Source organism: Chanos chanos, chromosome 10, assembly GCF_902362185.1.
Source record: "Chanos chanos chromosome 10, fChaCha1.1, whole genome shotgun sequence".
Lineage (NCBI taxonomy): Eukaryota > Metazoa > Chordata > Actinopteri > Gonorynchiformes > Chanidae > Chanos > Chanos chanos.
Window position 1 is genome coordinate 4,350,841 of NC_044504.1, and position 18,291 is coordinate 4,369,131.

General features: G+C 44.6%; 2 protein-coding genes across 4 annotated transcripts in view; one reads left to right on the top strand and one right to left on the bottom strand.

Annotated features, from left to right (window-relative positions):
• Positions 1 to 591, top strand: part of septin10 (septin 10) — a 7,728-nt gene extending 7,137 nt beyond the window's left edge. For all 3 annotated transcript variants that reach the window (XM_030785945.1, XM_030785946.1, XM_030785948.1), the window contains one exon: positions 409 to 591. In XM_030785945.1, coding sequence (XP_030641805.1) covers positions 409 to 591 — 183 coding nt within the window. The remainder of the gene's footprint in view (positions 1 to 408) is intronic.
• A 7,814-nt stretch (positions 592 to 8,405) lies between these two features.
• Positions 8,406 to 18,291, bottom strand: part of LOC115823134 (E3 ubiquitin-protein ligase SH3RF3-like) — a 119,238-nt gene continuing 109,352 nt past the window's right edge. The window contains exons 9-10 of the mRNA XM_030787154.1: positions 11,265 to 11,611; positions 8,406 to 8,574 (exon numbers count right to left, since the gene is read on the bottom strand). Coding sequence (XP_030643014.1) covers positions 8,406 to 8,574; positions 11,265 to 11,611 — 516 coding nt within the window. The remainder of the gene's footprint in view (positions 8,575 to 11,264; positions 11,612 to 18,291) is intronic.

The window sequence follows — 18,291 nt, forward strand, 5'->3', positions numbered from 1 at the left end:
CTTCAGATTAAATAGTTTTGTGTCTCTCTTATAAAACCCATTCTACCTCAGCAAATGACTCATGCTACAGTGAAACTGGAAGCATTAAATCCACCAGTTCATCGAAAGAAAGAAAGAAAGAAAGAAAGGTGTCGTTCTTTGTTTTGTTTTTGTTTTGTTTCTTTAATTCAAATAACCATATGTATCGTTCATGTATTGTTGAAATAAGCAGGATGAGGCTTACATTTGAGGTCACACTGAAGATGCACCTTCAAGTAAAACGACACATTGACTAGCAAATTTGAGCTCTTTGCTCTTACGTAAAAACTAGTTTATGTAAACACAGTAAATTATCTGCCCCCGTGTCCATCAGTCCTTGAAACATGTTGCTTTCACCCATTGCCGCCCTCTGCTGGTTGGACTGTGTAGCTGCAGAGCAGGTTTGAGCAGCTGAAGAGATTGCACATGGAGGAGAGAAACAAACTGGAGGAGAAGAGGAAGACGCTGGAGGACGACATCAGCTCGTTCGGCAAACGGAAGGCTGCCACAGAGCTGCTACAGGCCCAGTCACTCAACGCCAACATCAAAAAAGACAAAGATCGCAAGAAGTAAGTGTCTCCGTCCCCCCGTCCCCGTCCCCGTCTCTCTCCCCCGTCCCCGTCTCTCTCCCCCGTCCCCGTCTCTCTCCTAATCTCTCTCCCTGTCCCCGTCTCTCTCCTCGTCCCCGTCCCCGTCTCTCTCCCCGTCCCCGTCTCTCTCCCCGTCCCCGTCTCTCTCCTCGTCCCCGTTCCCGTCTCTCTCCCCGTCCCCGTCTCTCTCCCCGTCCCCGTCTCTCTCACCGTCCCCGTCTGTCCCCGTCTCTCCCCATCCCCGTCTCTCTCCCCCGTCCCCGTCCCTGTCTCTCCCCCCGTCCCTGTCTCTCTCCCCGTCCCCGTCTCTCTCCCCCCGTCCCCGTCTCTCTCCCCGTCCCTGTCTCTCTCCCCGTCCCTGTCTCTCTCCTCGTCCCTGTCTCTCTCCATTTCTCCCTCTCTAAGTCCCAGTGGAAAACTTTATAGGGCAGCCACAGCTAATTAAATTCAGGAGTCTAAAACTTAAAAAAAATAAAATAAATAATAATAATAATTAATTGAAAAAATAATAACAGTGTTACGTGATTACTCTGGTCTTTAGTTAGCGGCTGTGTTCCAGCACACTTTGAACTTTTCTCATTTCTGTTTCAATTTGTTACAGTTCCATGAAAAATTCAGTTCAAACTGCTTTTCATTTCCATCCTTTGATTTACCTCTATACCCTACCACGTGTGATTAGAGAAAAGATCCTTAAGGCCATAAGAATGATTGGCTTAATGTGACGCCAACACTCTCCCCCCAGTCGCCCTCTGCCTAATGCACGTTTTACCTGTCTGATACCCCTCTGTGCTGGGCGATTCTGAGCTCTCCGTGTGTGTGTGTTAGTGACGGCTGACTCCAGCATCTAAGCAAAGAGGGTAAGAGAGAGAGAGAGAGAGAGAAGAAAAAGAGAGAGGTGTGTATTGGTAAATGACATAAAGTATGAAGTCGTCCCAGATGACCCAGAGAAGCGTCGTAGGCTGTTTGTAAGGGAATGTGGAGGAGTGGTAGGCGGTGAGTTGTCTGAGTGGTTAGTGAATGAGTGTAGGAGCTGCTCAGAGCTGATGAGTATAAACACAACCTGTATGTGCAGCAACAGTACACGTGCTAATGGTCTTTCACAAACCCCTCTGCTTTTAGCTGTAATTGACTGATGATCGATTGTGATTGATTGATGTTACTCTTTTTTTTTTTTTTTTCCTTCCTTTTTCTCTTCAGCTCTGGATTCATGTGAAGAAATGTGACCGACTGAAAAAGAAAAAACGAAACAAAACGTGTTAACAGACTTTAATTCATTCTTACAGACGTTGTTTTGCTCTGTGTACAGCAGTATTCTAAACAGTATTTCTTTCCACTACCAGCGCGCTATCATATCCTAATTTACCATGCTTGTTAGTGTATGTGTATGTTGTTGGGGTTTTTTTTGTTTTTTTTGAACAGACTACCACAGCAGAATACCAGCAGTGGTAAGTCTGTCCCGTTCTATGCATTCGACAGTCGTGCCAGTTATTCTTGTCCTTTTTTTTTGTTTTTTGTTTTTTTTTTTTAATTTCATGTTTGTTTTGTTTTGTAAACATGGTACTTCACCATTCACGGATGTAACAGACTTGAATCTCATAATTCATTGCTCACAGGTGATGAAAACGAAAAAAAAAAAAAAAAAACCACACACAAATCTGCCAGTGATATTTCGCACTTTGTCTGTACTAATCAGCATCAGAAGGATCTTTTTTTATTATTATTATTATTATTTTATTGAAATTTTTTTCATACAGTGTCATGTGGTTTCCTGTCGCAGAATAGTAAACACTTTGCTCACGCTGATACTCCTGTGAAAAGAGGCCAAATTTTTGTTTGTTTCCCAAAGACAACGGTGGTTGTGGCTGTGGGATTAGTGCCCAGACATTTTACACATTACCCTGTCTGGAGTCTGAAAACTGACCTCCAACACCCCCTCCACGCATTATAACCACAAAGAATTTCATGCATGTATTTTCCCTCTTCGTTTTTATGTGTGGCATATATTTAAAGTGTTATTTTTGTATTAACCAAATAAACATTTGTACTTCTTTCTTGTAAGCTATTGTCAATGTTGATTTCACTTTTATACTGTAGTTCATTTGAACAAAACTTGCACCACTTTTAAAAGCACATATTAGAAAATATGACGTTTCGAATCCCAAAGGCATTTTCGTTATGTATTACGTTACATATACATGTGACGTTACACGTTACATTACTATTAGCATAAGTTCATCGCAGCCTGTGAACACTAGGTGGCACCAGTACGCCAGCCTACAGCTAAGTAAGGATGGAACGACCCGCATATGCAGCCTGAATGTAGCGAGTTAAAAAAAAATATTGTACAGGTTATTTACTGATTATCATAAAGTTTGCTGTGGCCTTAGCGTCAGTGTCTCCCCTTTAGCAACCGACAAAATAGCCCATGATATCAAAGCAGAAATGGAACGATTCCTTCACCGAGAAAAGCCTCAAAATGATATGGCTTAAACGGGAAAACTTTTTTTTGCCTTTATGGTTTTAAAGCTACCTTTGGGAAATTAAACTCCAGAATTTAATATACTTGATACAGAAGGGTGCATTTACGTTCTGATGCGTGGTTAATCGTTAAGTATCAGTTGAGAGTTTTAAAGTGTTCGGTCTGTCTAGTGAGGACATAAACAAGTTTAACTCTAAATACGTTGAAGTCTCACTGTTTCTCAGTATGTACGGAAATTACACTGATTCAGATATTAACATAGAGGTATAACTCATCAGAATTTTTTTTTAAGGATTCAACTGTCAGAACGGTTCCACATATCTTGTGATTCCCAGTATTTAGTGGGATAAAGACATCATCAGTAGATAGGTCTCCGTGGGTGAGACTTTTTGAACAGTTGTATCGCATTAAAACACTTTTGATCAAGTTAATTCTTTTGGTAGAGGAATTAAAAATAAAAATATGAATTTCAGCTGCCATGTCCGCGCTCTCCAACGGAGTGCCCTCATTGGCTGTTCGAGGCTTCTGGAATAATCTTGTGTATTTGCATTTAGATTGTCCGTAGTTGACAGCCTTCTCCTGTGACTCTTCCCTGGTAGCGGGGAGGCGAGAAAATTGGTTTGTCACCAAGGTCTGTGACGGAAGATTTGAAAATTTCCAATTACAAGCCCACATCATTCATACAAGGACATGAAATGCTCTCCAAAGGGGGGAAAGAAATCGAGCAAGTTTGAAGGAAGGGAGAGATAGGCCAAGAGAAACAGCAGCTACACAAACACATGGCCAGAGACCGGAGAGAAACAGAAACAGAAACAGAGGTAGAAGGAAAACAAGATCGCAGAGTAGATTGAGAATGACAGCTACGTTTTCCCCAAACCCATGAGAAGAATTTTTCATCTAAAACACCCCAAACTCGCTCCTATTTTACACTAAAAGACCAAGAGCACGTCCTGACCAGAGAGAGAAAGACGGGGCCATCCCGAGTCCACGGGATGCTATACCTTAGACGTTTATCACTGATGTAGATAGAAACTGACTTTTCAGGAGTCAACAGCGTCAACATGTTCAGTCCCACTGCAGAGCTTCGGCTGGCACCGCTCCTGAAAACAGGGTCTCTGTCTGTGTGTGTGAGTGTATGTTCCCGCAATGTGATAATGCTGAAAGTGGATCTTAAAAGCAGGGATGTCACCTTTGGCTCTTATACTGGATATGTGAGGTGTTTTATATTCCCTCCTGACATAACCTATATTTCATACAATCTCCCTGCTTTCTGTACTGGCCCATCGTGAAACTGGATTACAAAACCAGAAACTGTGCAGAATAATAGGTTTTTTGTGCCATGTCAGTGCAGATATATTTTTTATGTATTATTTGGTTATCATGCACAGTTATGTATTATTATGGAAACAAGGCAGGTAGTTATGATTACATCTGGCAAACACAAATGTTTGTGCGCCACTAAAACTTTACATATAACTGGGCCATTTTTTCTTCTTTTTTTACAGTAATTTGTGTTCATGATGCACAGTGAACGAAGGCAAAGATAACACAAAATAAACATAATTTGTTTTAAAACAAAGGCATTTATTGCTAAAATGCACTTGACATTAAAAAACCCAAACAAACCATGTGTGGTCAGTACAAGACAATGTGAAAATGAATACAATGTCGAATACCGGAGAGAGAACGTCAAGGAGAAAACTTTTCTCTCAATCTCTCCACTCCAGCACCAAATAACCTATAAATATGTTTTCACAATATATATTTTATATAGAACTCTTTCTTTCTTTTTCATTTTTTCTCTCGCCAACGCCAACGTTAAGTAAAAGTTCTCTTTATAATTACGCATGAGTCCTTTTGTTTTTCATGCTGAACAAACCTTTATTCTGTTTGTTTATTTATTTATGTTTTTAAATAGTCTTTCAGTGGTAAACAAGCGCTTGTCATGTGGATTGCGCAGAGAATTAACACAGACCCAGGGCCATGGCTGACAGATCTCAGCTCCCCTGTGTGTGTCGTCAGAAGAAAGAATGACCTGTCTCCAACATGGAGATAAAAACAAACAAACAAACAAACAAACAAAAAAAAACCTTGTGCTTGTCCTTCCATCATTTTCCTGGGATTTTTCCCCAAAATCCTGAATTCACGATTCACGCTCTGAACAAAGACATGGTTAAGATCACGACATCTAAATAATCACCAAGAAAAAAACAAAACAAAAACAAAACAACAGCAACACATCATCAGCATGTTGTATGACTTAAGCCAAGGCCAAAAAAAACCCCCCGAGCTGTGAAACAGAACTGAAAAGCAGGATCCTCCACCCACAGTGTGAGAAGAGCCTGTGATTTCTGAGGTATGGTCTGGTACGAGGGAAGTTGCCACGTGGAGCAGATGTGGTTCGGGAAAGGAAAGGAGGTGTCCTTTCCTCAGTATCTCTGAACTAGCTGATGCTGCTCTGATCCTGTGATAACGTCCTGTTTAATGTCCTTTGAGGTCCAGGCAAGACAAAAAAACAAAACAAAACAAAAAAAAAAACCGCTGAGCTCCACTACCCCTGTTAAAGCAACTCATTAGCGATGTGGCTCCTGGGAAAAGATTCCGTACGGAAAAAGGATGCTCGCGGATCTGTTCCCAAAGCGGGAATACTCCTGTGAACTAGACTGTGGCGAGAAACGTGAGGTCTCTCCCATGTGCTGATGATTTCCCATGGTCAAGGACTAGATTAATCTCAGCTTTTATTTACTTATTATTTATTTATTTACTTCTTTCATTTCCCGATGGCCTCGTAAGCTTTTTCAATCTCTCCATAGATTACACCACAAACGTGGTAAGTCCACGGAGGGTTTTGGCCGGTCCACAGTGGTTTGACACGTACGCCTGGTTAAATGAGCAACGAGGACAATAGAGATTACATCATTCGTTACCTCACGGACCATCGGAAATCACACCACTTATCAGAAATGAGTGTCTCACTGTTTGCTGGGAATTTAACAACACTACTGTCACATCTGCAGCCCTCAGCCTCATTCAGTGGGTGTGTGTTTCCTGTTTGTCAAAGCTGACTGCTCTTGAATCTGGCCTGTTTTTAGCTTTAGTTCTGAGCCTTTTCCAGTAGAGAAGAGAGCAGCGTGTGCTTGGGTGACTTGTGTCTTTATTTCATCTCTGAGCTCGTTGAAGGTTTTTGACAGAGAAGGGAACAGTGGGTTGTGCTAAAATGTGACTGTGTGTGCTTTCATGGCTCTGTGTGTGTGTGTGTGTGTGTGTGTCCTACAAAGCAGACGTTCTGTGCTGATTGGCTCCAAGACTTTAACAGATCTGAAAACACCTCTTTAAATTCTCCTGCTCACATCCTGTGCATCTGCAAGTGTGTGTGCGTGTGTGTGTGTGTGTGTGTCTGAGCACAGAGAGCCGATAGGTTATGTGCTTACAACGACCAGCTACTTCTGTGTCAATCTCTGGCTACCTCCTTCTTTCATCATCTCTCTCTCTCTCCTTCTCTCTCCCTCTCTGTCTGCACAGATGAATGGATGTATCTTTTTAAAAGACAATCTGTGCTTTTTTTTCTCTAGTTCATCGTCCAAACCCCTAAAATGCAACAGGTACTAACCCACCCCACCCGGCCTTCCCAGTCACTTTTAAAATGACACAATTCATCAAAAAAACATGCTTTTAGAACAAGCATGAGGAACAATTTAGGTCACACAGGAAAACATGTCAAAGTTTTTGCTGTCTCCACAAGACACATTCAGTACATGTCAATTCATGTATAGAGAACTGAAAAAAAAATAACAAAAAAAAAAACGAACACTTATTGAAATCGTAGAAAAATATCTGTCAAGTTACTCACTGAGCTCACACATCACCACAGCAGCGATACAAAGCCATACATTAAACTTCTCCTTCTGCTTCTGCTGACATGAGCTAATAAATAAAAACTGAGGGGATGGGGATGGGGGGGGGGGGGGATGTCTGGGTCTACACACGCCATACTGTTCTCAGATCAGTAGACACCAACAGTTCTGCAAACTTTTCTCACTGACGGTGACAAAAAGTCCCAGATACTGATAACAACGATAATTTAATACTAGGACTCTGTGGATGCAGGTTTGTAGATAACAAATCACTTGAACTGGGACAAGTTTTTGGATGTCCCTTTCATTCACTGATGGACTAAAATGTTTGTTGCACCTGTTAAAAAAAAAACAAACAAATAAAAAAAACCTTTTTCTCCTCACGCTGAAAGAGTGAGACACACTCGGGTAAGGAAACACATGATCAAGGCTGCGACTGCTTCACAAAACACACACACACACACACATACACACACGCACACACGCTCAAAGCAGAATTGAGCAATGAGGAACACGGCCACACATCACATTAATAGGGACAGCCAGGTTGCTCCACCTCCCCGGATCAGCTCGGCCCAAACTCCACAGGCTGGTTCTGGTTCCGTTGGCAGTGTCCAGCAGGGTGGAAGGCACTGCTAAAGCTTACTGAATTGTGTGTGTATGTATGTGTGTGTGTGTGTGTGTGTGTGTGTGTACGCGTGTGCATATACTGTGCTGTTTTTCCATGTGTGTGCTGAGCCCAGTCCGGGCCATAGGCAGTGGGTGTGTGTGTATGTGTGCACGTGTGTGTACATGTGTGTGCAGGCATCCTGTGCTTTTTCTCTGTGTGCTTGTGTGTACTGAGCTTAGTTCTTTAGTTCTGTCTGTAGGGAATGTGTGTGTGTGTGTGTGTGTGTGTGTGTACTGAGCTTAGTTCTTTAGTTCTGTCTGTAGGGAATGTGTGTGTGTGTGTGTGTGCTGAGCCTAGTTCGGTGTGTAGGGTGTGTGTGTGTGTGTGTGTGTGTGTGCTGAGCCTAGTTCCATGTGTAGGGTGTGTGTGTGTGTGTTTTTGTGTGTATCCTGCGCTGTTTCTCTGTACAGAGGGAGAGTCACCTTGACTGTGGTGAAAGAACAGTGAGTTACACAATGCCAGTCTTATAGACTGACTTATAAAATGTGCCTTTCTACAGGGATCTTATCCTGCCTTCACGCTTCCACCTCTCTCCAAAGATGCATCACACATGAGATTAAAACCATGATGAAAATCGGTTGACACACCTGTACACATCACTGTGAGTGACAGTTTTGCCGAGTATGAATCACAACTGGATATTTTTTAAAAGGTCCTGCTTTTTTTGAAGGACGCTGGCCAGCGAGAGGCTTGTTCAACCTGGATGTGGGCGTTTTTGTTTTTTTTGTTTTCAAAATTCCTCTCTCGTTTTCTTTCTTTTTCTCTCTCTCTCTCTCTCTTTCGTTCCCCAGTACTCAGAAGCTCTCCACAAAGCTGCCGGGGAAGAGACCAGTGCGGCCTGTCCTCTGGAGGGTGCCTTTATACCAGCCGTCTTCTCTCTTCTTATGAACAAACACAATGTCACCCTCCTTAAGCTCTATCTCCGCCTCGCTCTGGGGAGGGTACGGAACCACCACACGGTACCTACACACACACACACACACAACACAGGGAGAGAAAGATGGCACCACATCAGTGAGAGTTAGGTACATACATACACACACACACACACACACACACACACTCACACTAGTCCAGGGAGAAAAAGGTAGAGCCACATCAGAAACTTGAACACACATTGGAAACTTCCAACACTTTGATCATCGCGATTCACTATCCGTCTGACTCTTCTTTTTGCATTAGCAGCACGCTCACTCTCCTAAATCTCTGAATTAATTTTCTTTCACCAGGGAGCTCTTAAAATGTGTCTTACTTGCACACGTGGGAGGTTGGCAAGACCAACCTTATAGTTAAGGTTCTCTTTTGAAAAGTTCAAAGTCTCTCATAAAAGTTCAAATAATTATACAAATGTCTTGCTTAAATTCATTAGGAACATGGAAGATCAAACGCAGGTAACATAACCGTGTTCCCTTTTTATGGTGGGACTCATTTTAAACAGAAATGTTTGGCCTCAATTACAGCCCGAGTGTTGTCCTAATCGATTTTCTTCGCGAGGCGGAGATGGATTTGGAGCTCGTAATTTCAGAAGAATACGTCTGTACCCTCTCGTGTAAAAATTGCTACCTCCCGTCCCTGAGCCACTATTTGTGACACGGCGCTTTTAGAGCGAGAGAAAAGAGAGGGGGGCAGGGGGAATCAATCGTTCGTTTTTCATTGGGGCCTTGAGTTATCGGAGGCAGAGCCTTAGATGGGAGATCACTGTCAGGTCCATACATCCGCCAGGTACAAGGACACTGCACGCAGACCCGAAGCAATGAAGTTAGCGGTTACGCGGCACAAACCGAAACCTAATGGATCTCTGGCATTTTGATAAACTCGAGGAGATGAAAGAAAAGTTCGACATTTATCTCAGCAGCTCGGATACGTTCTACACAACGGTGGCCTATTCAGGATCATTTGTAGAGTTTATTCATTCTTGTAGCCTATTGTGACAGAGTTAGGTTCTAAGCCTGAGCTGTAAAGTCTACCGTACGGCAGCGACCCTCGGTTTCTGGTTTGGAAGAGTCATAACAGGTGTGTTTGCAGAAGTATGTGAGCCGGGTTCTAAACAGCGAGAGAGAGAGACTCAGAAACGAGCGTCTCACGGCGTTAGGCATAAAAAAAGAGCTTTGGTTGACACGGTTCGTATGCCAGCTAACTAAGCTAGAGCTGGGGAGAGCATACACAGCTCAGTCGAGTAGCTGGAAATATCAATTAAAATGTGTTTAATTGCACGTTGAGAAAAAAAACGATTTAAAATGAGGAATTCCAAAATTATAAACGCTTTCGGATGAAATACTGAAAGTCAGATGAATAATTCAGCGACGCACGCCACACTGGGGTTTAAAGCGACTACACGCCAATACAAGTTAAGTGCGCATTTTGCTGCATCAGCTCTGCTCAAATGATTAAGATTCAAAGCTGGTGTAACATGTTACATAAGGCTAAGGTGTGGGTTTTACTTGTCCGTGTAAGATTTTAACTTTTCTGTTTTACCGTTTTTAACGATTCTACTCAGGCATGGTCAATAACCTAAAACAGACCGGTAGACAAATTTGCGACACGAGAATATCAAAGCGTGGAATTAAGTTTTCATAAATTCAGCTATGTCTCTCATTATCTGTAAGTGCCTGATTCTGCTTGTTTGGCAGGCCAAACCAGTCACGTCGTATCAGTTGTGAATATGAATGAGCGAACATGCAGGTGGTTCTCTTTCTAGAAGTTTCTCCCCTTATTTCCGCCCGTCTCTCTTCGATACATTCACAGCGCAGCATTTATCGATCACTGCACGTCTGAGTAAGAACTGTAACGACGCAACCCCACCTCTCCCTCTCTCTCTCTCTCTCCCTCCCTCTCTCATTCTCTCTCTCTCTCTCTCTCTCTCTCTCTCACTCTCTCTCTCAGCTGTGCATAGATAGGGGTTTATCTCCCCCTGGAGTATAGCGCACACACACACACACCAGACATCCGCAGATGAAAAGCTCATTTTCATTTCACTTTGACCTGAGCATTGATGTCACACTGCCCCAGGCATGTATATTTTGTCTGTGTGTGTGTGTGTTTGTGTGTGAAGGTACAAGCCACATGAATCATGAATCCTTATTACCATCTCATCCTCCTCCTTACCTCAGCAGGATGCCTGGAGGACGGATGTTTTTCATTGTTTGTTTAGTACATTCACCAATAAGGGGTTGTTTTGCATAGCTGGCATTTTCGTATATTAGCTATTGGCTGAGTTCTGTACTCACTGAGGCAAGTCGGGTTAAGTGCTATGCCGAGGGGCACACATACATTATAAACACTGATCTGTAAATATCAATTATGGGTCTTGCTCACAGCAGTCTGTCAAATATATCAAACATGGATCACAACTGGCTCTTTATACTCATCTCATATTTCATCTCCCTTTTTATGTGTGATGTTCGCTTGGCGTGACTGTGTGAGTGTGCTGCTGCGACTTCGTCTCTGATGGTGTAAGTTTTTGTTCTGGTGTTTGTGTGTGTGTGTGTGTATTAGAGTGTTTCTGTGTTGATATAGTTGAGTATGAGCTTGTGTGACTATGTGTCTATGTGTGCGTGTTTATATTGTGTATGAGGATGTGTAACTTTTCTGACTGTGTGTGTGTGTGTGTGTGTGTGTGTGTGTGCCTGCGTGTATCTCCATGTGTGTTGTACCTCTCGCGGGACAGGGGTTTGGGCTCGGGACGGATGGCCAGCAGGCCGGAGCATGCCTGTCTGGTGGGTGGACACACAGAGAAATTTAGATCCAACGATCCTGACTTCCTGTGGAGTGGCTCCATCCCCATGGCCCCCTGCATCTCGCTCTCGATGGGGCAGGAGCCGGCGCGGCCGTGACTGGTCGCTGAGTGCAGCTCCGAGGCCATGGCGCCCTGCACGGAGGTTTCGGGTCCGGCCGGGGACCGCGGCTCGTGCGTGGGAGAGACGGAGGGAGGAGAACGAGACTTCTTCTTCGCCGCCGCCCCAGAGAGAAGCTTCAGAAGACCGCCGCCCTTTTTCTCTTTCTGAGACAGAGAGAGAGAGAGAGAAGAAGGAGGGAGTGAGGTTAGGAAGAAAAGATAGAGAGAGGGAGATGCAGCGAGAAAAAAAAAGGCAAAAATTAGACACACAATATAAAAGCGAGTGTCTTTGGTTTCCAATGCCTGATGCATTTCTCATCATCAAAGCTGGGACAAAGCCTTCCCGTTGGCTCCGTGGCTGCTGTGTGTTGTGAATGCAGTTGTGTGTGTGTGTTTAGGCTTTTGCTGAGGGTTCTCACTCAGGGGTTTTGAGTGGAGGGAAACTAGTCTGTTCACACTCTGGGAACTGCACTGCTGGTGAAAAGAACAAGAGACACAAAACTATAAAGCTGACAAGAAAAAAAAGGATGATTGACATGCAGTAAGATACTCAGTAGAGGAATGTTAAGTCTCTAATATACGGAGGTGAAGGCATGGTAAGTCTTGGAGGGCACTGTTAAAACTCTAGAGGCACTGTGGTACTGTGTAATGGTCTCTTCTCATACCCTCCCTGGTGTGGTTGGCATAACAGCTCTTTACTGGTGTGGTTGGCATAACAGCTCTTTACTGGTGTGGTTGGTGTAACAGTTCTTTACTGGTGTGGTTGGCATAATAGATCTTTACTGGTGTGGTTGGCATAACAGCTCTTTACTGGTGTGGTTGGCGTAACAGCTCTTTACTGGTGTGGTTGGTGTAACAGCTCTTTACTGGTGTGGTTGGTGTAATAGCTCTTTACTGGTGTGGTTGGTGTAATAGCTCTTTACTGGTGTGGTTGGTGTAATAGCTCTTTACTGGTGTGGTTGGTGTAACAGCTCTTTACTGGTGTGGTTGGTGTAACAGCTCTTTACTGGTGTGGTTGGCGTAATAGCTCTTTACTGGTGTGGTTGGCGTAATAGCTCTTTACTGGTGTGGTTGGTGTAACAGCTCTTTACTGGTGTGGTTGGCGTAATAGCTCTTTACTGGTGTGGTTGGCATAACAGTTCTTTACTGGTGTGGTTGACGTAACAGTTCTTTACTGGTGTGGTTGGCGTAACAGTTCTTTACTGGTGTGGTTGGTGTAATAGCTCTTTACTGGTGTGGTTGGTGTAACAGTTCTTTACTGGTGTGGTTGGCGTAACAGCTCTTTACTGGTGTGGTTGGCATAACAGTTCTTTACTGGTGTGGTTGGTGTAATAGCTCTTTACTGGTTTGGTTGGTGTAATAGCTCTTTACTGGTGTGGTTGACGTAACAGTTCTTTACTGGTGTGGTTGGTATAATAGCTCTTTACTGGTGTGGTTGGTGTAATAGCTCTTTACTGGTGTGGTTGGCATAATAGCTCTTTACTGGTGTGGTTGACGTAACAGTTCTTTACTGGTGTGGTTGGTGTAAGAGCTGTTTACTGGTGTGGTTGGTGTAACAGTTCTTTACTGGTGTGGTTGGTGTAATAGCTCTTTACTGGTGTGGTTGGTGTAATAGCTCTTTACTGGTGTGGTTGACGTAACAGTTCTTTACTGGTGTGGTTGGCGTAATAGCTCTTTACTGGTGTGGTTGGTGTAATAGCTCTTTACTGGTGTGGTTGGCGTAATAGCTCTTTACTGGTGTGGTTGGCGTAACAGCTCTTTACTGGTGTGGTTGGTGTAACAGCTCTCTACTGGTGTGGTTGGTGTAACAGCTCTTTACTGGTGTGGTTGGTGTAACAGCTCTTTACTGGTGTGGTTGGCGTAACAGCTCTTTACTGGTGTTGTGACTGTCAGTGCGATAGAGAGGGACTGTCATGAAAAGTGTTGACATGTCTTTACTGGAAATGAGACTCGAAGGGTGTTAAGTGGAACCACGTAACACACACACACACACACACACACCCACCCAAGCACGCACACGCACTTACACACACACACACCCACACACCCACCCAAGCACGCACACGCACTTGCACACACACACACCCAAGCACGCACACACACATACACACACGCACACACACATACACACATACACACACACACCCACATATGCACGCACACGCACATACACACACACCCACATATGCATGCACACGCACATACACACACACACACACCCACATATGCACGCACACGCACATACACACACACAAACACGCACGCGCACACACACACACACACTCGCACATACACACACGCGCACACACACACACACACTCACGCACACGCACACATAGACACATACAGACTCAAACACACACACACACACACACCCAAGCACGCACATACACACACGCACACGCACATACACACACACACACACCCACCCAAGCACGCACACGCACATACACACATACACACACATACACCCACATATGCACGCACACACACATACACCCACATATGCACGCACACGCACATACACACACACAAACACGCACACACACACACACTCACACACACACGCACACGCACACACACACACACACTCAAACGCACACACATATGCAGACACACAGATTGGTGGTCTACTTCACAGTCAAGGTGGATCTAGGAGGAGAATTTATGACAGCAGCGTCATGACATCTGAGATGGAGGCTGGCTCCCTCCCACCTGGGGCTGGTATGTCTCTTCATCTCAGTATTTTGTGTGTGTGTATGTGTGTGTGTGAGTGTTTGAGTCTGTATGTGTCTGTGTGTGCGTGTGTGTGCGTCTGTGTGTGTGTGTGTGAGTGTAGGTGCGTTTTCGTACGTTTGTGTCAAAGCCAATTAACAATGAATAATCGACATGCAGACAGCTGTCTCCCAAAGCAAGAGTCGGCGGAGTCTTAATCCGGAGTGTGTGAGAAATCTGACTTTCAGATGATCTCTTAGCTCTCGATCTGATTAATGCAAAAGACTTCTTACACCATGTTCTCTCTCCCTCTCTCTTTCTCTCTGTACGCACGCACACACACACACACACACACACACACACACACAGACACACGCACGCACACACACACACACACACACACGCTGCAATCCTAATGACTCACGATTCACTGTTGTACATAGCTCTACAACTGTCAAAACTCTAAAAGACATGAAACTCAAATCTACGCCACAAATAAACCATTAACGCTCTACATGCACAGTGCCTTTCACACACATGATGTGTGTGTGCTAATATAACTCAAAATTCATCTCTCTCATGTGTATCCTTAGATCACCGGAGCAAGTCTTACAGACTCCCCAAACCTCTGTGCCTGCTCTAATTCTTTTTGTTTTGTCTTTAAAACAATACATTTATCGAGTTTTGAGGGGACGAGAGTCGTGGTTCAGTAAGTAAACGTAGCGAGGACGGTGAAAGTACCGTCTCTGCCCCATATACCAGCATGAGAATCAAGGGAAGATCTTTCTCAAAAGAAGGGAAAGAAAAAAAGTTTAAAAAATAGAGTTGTCTTAGTTGAGACCATATTACATACACACATCAGTATACATTGTTAAAGCACCATACATCTTGTGTCAGTCCTTAAAAGTGTAGAAAACTCCTACACGCTCTGCAGACAGCTGGTGTTGCATCTTTAACAACAATAGCTTGAATGAATGAGTCTGTGTGTGTTAACGGGATGGGTCCAGTGACTGTGACATATGGTGACAGGGGATGGGTAACAGTGACGGGAAAGCTTGGTAATGTTCGGCCTGACTTACCGTATCTAAAAAAAAAAAAAAAAAGGAGGGTTTTTTTTTTTTACCACTTTAGTTTGTCAGAGCGTTCACAGGCCAAAAACAAGTTACTCAAAAACACTTAAATCAAAACCAGTGTCACCTTTTTACTCCCGTACGGAGCGACCGTTTTATCCGCTTCTTCCCTCAGACGCTGAAGAAAAGACAAATCACTGTCACTACATCAAATCCACGAACACGTCACAGGCCGTTCCCCGTCCTTTCTGTTGGGTACAGCGTCAGTGCACGGCAGCAGATCGTCTGACGGATACGAGGACGCGGCTCTCTGTGCTACTGCCGCTTGTCCTGAACGCGCGCGTGCCTTACCGTGGTCTCCAACAACCCAACAGTTTATTTTCACCCTAGCATGGACGCGGTAACGACCGAGAAGACTTCGGAAGACTAAAGAATGGGTTTGAATACCTCTCTGGATCTTAACGCACCATCCAAAGCAGGTGTCAGGACAGAACAGATTTGCAAAGAATGGATAAACCATGTGGCATATCTGATACAGCTGTAACGGATGACTCGCATATGGGTAGAGCCATCGTTAGGAGCCACAATTGCAACTAACCACTATACTCCAGTACAACAGTTGCAAATCAATAATGAATGTCTCCTATATAGTTAGAGCCACTGTTAAGAGCCACAACGGCAACTTGCTACTATACTCCAGGGGATCCGTGGCAAATGCATAATGGATATTTCCCATATGGTTAGAGTCACTGTTCTTAAGTAGAGCCACAATGGCAACCAACAGCCATACTCCAGTAGAACAGTTGCAGATCCATAATGGAGAATCTCCCTAAGGTCTCTGTGAAAGGCCTCTGTTCCAACAGTGGTGTTCAGTTACTTCACATGCTTGAGCTGAGTCAATGTATAACAGGCCACTAATGAAGTGCAGACAAAACAGTCCCGCCAGACGTCCCGCGCTGACACAGTACGTTTAAAAAAAAAAAAAAAAGGGAAAAGAAAACAATGACTTCATAATGGGGGCACAAAGATTTGAAATCTGATACGTTTGAAGCCGGGCTCTTATACGCTGTTTTGACTTGACAAGTTTGAAAGTTCTGTAACGCCTTATGTGGGCTGAGGTAAGAGAGTAAGAGACCTCAGACATACAGACAAGGAAAGAGAGACAGACAGACAGACAGACAGCAAAAGAAGGGGGGGCAGACAGACAGAGAGAGAGAGAGAGAGAAAAGGGGGAGAGAGAGGGAAAGAAAGAGAAGGAAGGGGAGAGAGAGAGAGTTGTAAGACAGGGCTGAAATTTGAATGCCCCGTTCCCAAAAAGAAGCCAAATCAGGGTGGGCCCTTTCCAGGTTGAGCCAACGCTTCCATCGCAGGGAAGCCTGTTCTTTGATTGACCACCATGGCACTAAGGTGCGAGCTATTCATTAACCGGCCCAGAAAATGAATATAATTTACATAATGAGGCTCTGAGTGTCAGAAGAGAGATGTGTTGGTAATGAGAAAGCATTAAGAGCAATGAAGCCTGTCCATCTCTTACCCACACCGCACTGATCAACAAACCCAGCTCAAATAAGAACTGCAACAGCACATTACCTGAAGCTCTTACACAGTGTGTGTGTGTGTGTGTGTCTGAGAGAGAGAGAGTGAAAAGGATAGTGAGGGAGATACGGAAAGAGTGTAGGAGAGAGAGAGAGAGAGAGAGAGAGAGAGATGGAGATAGAGTGTGGGAGATTCAAAGGAAAGGGAGGGGAGAGAGAGGGGAAAGAGAGATACCAAGAAAGATAGTGAGAGCGAGAGAGAGAGAGAGAGAGAGAGCAGGGAAGGACTGTGTAATTTCAGTAATCATGGACTGTCAGGAGAAATGAAGTGACACGGTGCCAGCAATAAAAGAGAGAAGAATGACAGCAGGGAGGATTAGAGACGAACAGATGAACAGATAGAGAGAGGGAGAGAACGACTGCGGCACGAGGCACGGTTTAAACGTGTCAACGTCCGTGAGCAGCGAACGCTTCTACGACGGCAGCGTGAACGTGTTGCCTCAGCCAAAATAAAGCAAACGCTGGAGCGAACCAGGGATACACAGAGAACAGAGAGCGAGCGATTCCAACTAGATAGGGTTTCACAGTTAATGAAGCAATTACCATCCCATCGATTCAGGAGGACTGCGTGAAAAACGTCCTGGGATTTCTCTTACATTGTGGGGCTGGATTTTCCCGGCAGAGTTTAGATCCACTTAACCCCTCCAAGGCCAGGATAAACCCCAATTACTATCAATTCGTTCTGAGGGATCACCGGCACCTTCCGGCCCAACCTGTCCATCCTGACGGGAACGGTATTTCCCCAGGAGTGCCCCGCCCTCCGTCCTCACATGACATCATCAGTGATCACTTATTGGTGTGATGAGTGTGGATCAGTGTGTAGCGTGAGTGTGGATCACTTATTGGTGTGATGAGTGTGGATCAGTGTGTAGAGTGAGTGTGGATCACTTACTGGTGTGATGAGTGTGGATCAGTGTGTAGAGTGAGTGTGGATCACTTATTGGTGTGATGAGCGTGGATCAGTGTGTAGAGTGAGTGTGGATCACTTATTGGTGTGATGAGTGTGGATCGGTGTGTAGCGTGAGTGTGGATCGGTGTGTAGCGTGAGTGTGGATCACTTATTGGTGTGATGAGTGTGGATCGGTGTGTAGCGTGAGTGTGGATCACTTATTGGTGTGATGAGTGTGGATCGGTGTGTAGCGTGAGTGTGGATCACTTATTGGTGTGATGAGTGTGGATCGGTTTGTAGAGTGAGTGTGGCTCGGTGTGTAGCGTGAGTGTGGATCACTTATTGGTGTGATGAGCGTGAAAGAGGCGAGAATCGTTTGCCCCGTCCGTCTCAAACGACAGACCTCAGCCCAATGACTTTCAAGAGTATGTCCGACCACTATCAACAAAACGTCAAGCGACGGGATTTATCACTAAAAAAAATGGTGTTGTATCCCTGTGGGAGAGTTCTGGAGGCTTCTGGAAGCTATGCCGAATGGCTCGGCTCCATAAGACACTGCATGTTGATCTTGTTGCC